The 4,419-nt window shown below is 39.8% G+C and overlaps 1 protein-coding gene across 1 annotated transcript; it reads left to right on the top strand.

Annotated features, from left to right (window-relative positions):
- The first annotated feature begins 473 nt into the window (after nucleotides 1-473).
- LOC141827627 (homocysteine S-methyltransferase 2-like) lies at nucleotides 474-3,017 on the top strand. Its single transcript, XM_074714914.1, has 7 exons — nucleotides 474-792; nucleotides 965-1,021; nucleotides 1,105-1,334; nucleotides 1,417-1,546; nucleotides 1,825-2,028; nucleotides 2,188-2,262; nucleotides 2,471-3,017. The coding sequence occupies exons 1-7, from the start codon at nucleotides 613-615 to the stop codon at nucleotides 2,744-2,746; spliced, it is 1,152 nt and encodes a 383-aa protein (XP_074571015.1). The 5' UTR covers nucleotides 474-612; the 3' UTR covers nucleotides 2,747-3,017.
- The last annotated feature ends 1,402 nt before the right edge of the window (nucleotides 3,018-4,419 follow it).

Here is a 4,419-nt window from a genome sequence, read left to right as displayed (position 1 = left end):
AAAGTTTAATTAATTTAATTTTTAATTGAATTAATTAATATTTTATTAATTTTATTTATTTAATTTTTATTAAAAAATTTCGACTCGTTAGTTCAATTTTTTTATTTATTCAATTTTAATTTAATCGGATTCGGTCGGTCGATTTTGAACCCAGCCCTACTGACGTTCCGAGAGATTACGATGAAAACTTTACGTAATCGTTCCAACGCAGTGATCATGACGTCTCGATGCGGAGCGAACCTATTCATTCCACTAGATAGTGGATTAAAAGCGTGCGACACGCATATTACACTAATTGCTTCAACTGTTCTAATTTTTGCTCATAAAATTCTCTAGATAGTGAACCTAATTCCTACGGAGGCATGACGTGATCTTCCAAGAAGATATTTACATCGCAATGGATTAACAGGGAACGCCGCTAAGTTTTCTAAGAATGATTAAATGGTTGAGAGATTCGGATTTCTTTATCTTACTGTTAATAATCTTAATTTAAATTAGTCGAATCAGTATAATCTTGCAAGCAGTGTTTGGGGAAGCTACGTACATCCGTAGATTCCCATCCCGCTGCTATAAAAGAGGGCGGAAGCCGGAAGTAAGGACAAGTATTGGGAAATGATGGGATTTGGGAGCGGCGGTGGGGCGGATCTAATGCGAGAGTTCCTCAACGAGGCCGGCGGTTTCGCCGTCATCGACGGCGGGCTGGCAACGGAGCTCGAAGCCCATGGAGCAGACCTGAAGGACCAGTTGTGGAGCGCCAAGTACCTCTTCACCTCCCCCGACCTGATCAAGAAGGTAAATCCCCCTTCCTTGGCCCTAAGCATTTATAAAAATTGCAATCTTTTCTCCTTTTTATGAAGTTTGCTGTTTGCGATTCAAAAGAACTCATAAAAAAAAATAAAAATGAAAACTTTCTGCCGGACTTGTTTTGAGCACTTGTACTGTATGCCGCCCCATTTCGTAACAGGTTCATTTAGACTATCTTGAAGCTGGTGCAAGTATCTTGATCACTGCTTCCTATCAGGTTCTTATCGTTATTCTGCAATTTGAATTATGATTAAATTGGAAGAGTAGCGTTATAATCGGAATTATTTGGTACCGCAACAGGGAACCATACAGGGTTTTCAATCTAGAGGTTTTTCCCTGGAAGAAAGTGAAGCTTTGTTGAGGAGAAGTGTTGAAATTGCATGCGAAGCGCGAGACATATTTCAAGGCCAGTATCTTAAAGCCGGTTCTGGATTCAGTGAGGGCGCAATCAACCTGAAGCCACGCCCTGTGTTGGTCGCAGCATCAATAGGAAGCTATGGAGCATATCTAGCAGATGGTTCTGAGTACAGGTGCATCTTTTTAATGCTGCTCGTGAGTACTTTATTATATGGAGGTCTTCATTAGATGATCATGTGATTGTTCTGTTTGTAGTGGAAACTATGGCCAAGAAATTACAGTGGAGACCCTCAAAGATTTTCACAGGAGAAGGCTTCAGGTTCTTTCTGAAGCTGGAGCTGATATAATTGCTTTTGAAACAATTCCAAATAAACTTGAAGCTCAGGTATCTTTTGACGTATTTCTAGAGCTAAGCAATGGTTCCTGCTCTTCCTTCGTTGCCCATTTAGGTACTTGGGTACTCAATATCAAAGAGTAAAAGAGCACAAGTACTTGAAGCTTTTGATAAGATTTAACCAAAACAGAAGTTCACAACCGAGTTTGTTACAAGAATCTACTACAAATATTAAGAAGCTTGATTTTAATGGAACTCTAGACTTTGAGATTTTTATTTTGCTCAGGATGTTCCTTTTAGTGGATCCTAATTCTGACTTTTTTTTACAGGCATATGTTGAACTTCTTCAGGAGTGTGACACAAAAATTCCAGCTTGGTTTTCTTTCACTTCGAAAGATGGGATCAATGTTGTTAGTGGAGATTCTATAGCTGAATGCGCTTTTCTAGCTGATTCATGCGACAAAGTCGTTGCAATTGGAATCAACTGCACTGCACCTAGATTCATCCACAATTTAATTCTCTCTATTAAGAAGGTAATACCTAATTGTACAGTAATTCTTTTTCTCTTTTTGTTTGGAATGAAGCTTGATGTTCAATTCAGAAGGAATCTATCATTTATACAAAATTTGACATCTTATCGATCTTAGTTAGTATTTCAATCTTGTGACTTCATCTGTTTTATTCCTTGTCAGGTAACACAAAAACCCATCTTGGTTTATCCAAATAGTGGCGGCGAAAGCTATGATCCTGTTAGAAAGGATTGGGTGGTGAGTTTTTACAACCTTGTTGATACTTGAACATGTCTTGCTGTTGCTTTGATATTATTGAGTTCTAAACCTAAGCAATTCTGAATCTGATAACGACAAATACCAATGCTTCTTCCATGTGAAGTTCGTGATGTAATTTGTACAAATACCTGGCTTTTACAATTTTTGTTAATAAAATGTCTAACCACCTCTGTGTTTCTGCTTGCAGATAGGTGGTGCTTCTGACGATGATTTTGTTTCTTACGTGAGCAAGTGGCATGAGGCTGGAGCTTCTCTTATAGGAGGATGCTGTAGGACAACCCCAAACACCATTAGGGCTATAGCAAAGGCTCTGTGCAAGGACTTCGATGCTGGCAAAGGAGAAGCAGAGCAACAGACTGAGGTTGAGAAAAATTCAGTTGAGGACAAACTGGCACTTAAGTCGGCCTCATTTCATAACTCGTCCAGCAAAACTAGCGCTTGCTCCCGTCCTCTCCTCGTGTAGTTGGCCAGTAAATGAGAAAGTGAAATGATGCACAAGATCCTGATGAAACTGTACTGTACATAGCTGAATCTGTTGTATGAGTTCACCTGCTGCAAAATATGGATGTTTGGGGTTGTATTACCGGGAAGCTAAGTGTGATCAATAAAACTGTACTTCGGTAACATTACCTCTTTTGTTTTGGGGTTAAAATTGTAATAGTAATTCTAGTTCCACCTACAATGTTGTTGATGGATAAGTTTGATAACACAATTGACTTCGTATTCCTTCTGTACGAACAGTGAAGTGGGTCTTGCCTATTCTCGCTCCTAAAGGATCACTTTTCTATGGAAAAAACGAATATCAATTCCCTATTACGTCTCCAAATTCAGCAAAACAGCTTCAGGCAATCAAAGGAATCCATGGCCAAAGTCTGCAAATATCTTCACCGCCTTGTCTCAAGTGAATAGCTAGCATCTTCTCATTGTGGAGCCTTACCATGAAACTTGAGCTTTCATTGGGAATAATTGCGAGATGATCCTCTGCACCGGAGATGATCCTCCGTAAGCCGACCAAATCGATGGCGCTCATATTTCACATCTTCTTCCCTCCATCGGTCAGCTTCCAACTCTCTCCTGGTCATCCTGCGGCTCTGCCTCTTGTAAGAGGATACTGTAGGAACTCAAGTTCAACAATTACGTGGGGGCAACAATGATGTATAATAGTTTAACAACATCAATACAAATTGTTATTGATGTAGTGGAATCCTATGTCTCCACGTGGCCCATACGGTCAACAATTATGTTAATCTGTTAGTCAAATCAAGGTTGGTCAAATATGACTCAAGAAAAACCTCAGATTTTGGCACCATCTTTATCTCAGTTTCGGGTCTCAGTAATTTCATATCTCGGCCTCGGATCTCGTCATCATCTCTGTCTCAGCTTCAGAGTCGGTCTCGGCAACCTCATGTTTCGGCCGATATCATCGCTGCCTCAAATTTCAACCTTATGTCTCACCCTCAGATGTCAATAACCTCATTTCTCGATCTTAGATTTCGGCACTCATCTCTGTCTTCTCTGCAACCTCATATCTAGACTTCGGATTTAGGTACTATCTCTATCTCGATCTTGGATTGTGACACCTTCCCTATCTTGGCTCCAATCGTCGACGTTGTCTATTCTCAAAGACACTCAACATCGACCTCACTTGCTTATCCCTTTTCGGGTGGGACCGACATTCTATGGAACCGACTGAGAACACATGTGGACAACGACTACAAATATTTCAAAGTATGGGACACCATATAAATGATGAAGCGGTTCTACAGTCGTCAAGCCTAGTCCCCTTGATGTCATCCATTAGACACGTGGCGATCGGCTAATAGAAAGGTTATCAACGGCTGTCGGATCTAGTTCTACATTAACTCGCATGAGAATGATGAAGAGGAATGTAATGTCCAACATAGAGATTTTCTTGTGATAACTATATAAATCCTATGGGGGTAAGGAGAAAAGGGAGCTCTCACTTTTTCACGGATACTTTAAAAAAATTCCTTTTTGTTTCTTCATCTTCTTTCTCCTCTTTTTCCTACTTTGGGCATGTAAAGGATAAAACATTAACTTCAGTATTGAAGTGATTTGTCAAAAATGTTCTTGGGTCATTCTAATTCTCTGTTAAAGTGTTTTTCCTGTCTTTTT

The sequence above is a fragment of the Curcuma longa genome, chromosome 4 (genome assembly GCF_044706935.1).
Source record: "Curcuma longa cultivar G26 ecotype Majalengka, Jawa Barat chromosome 4, ITB_CL_G26_1.1, whole genome shotgun sequence".
In the NCBI taxonomy this organism is placed as follows: Eukaryota; Viridiplantae; Streptophyta; class Magnoliopsida; order Zingiberales; family Zingiberaceae; genus Curcuma; species Curcuma longa.
Note: the sequence above shows the minus strand (reverse complement) of the source record. Positions and strands in the feature narration are given on the sequence as shown.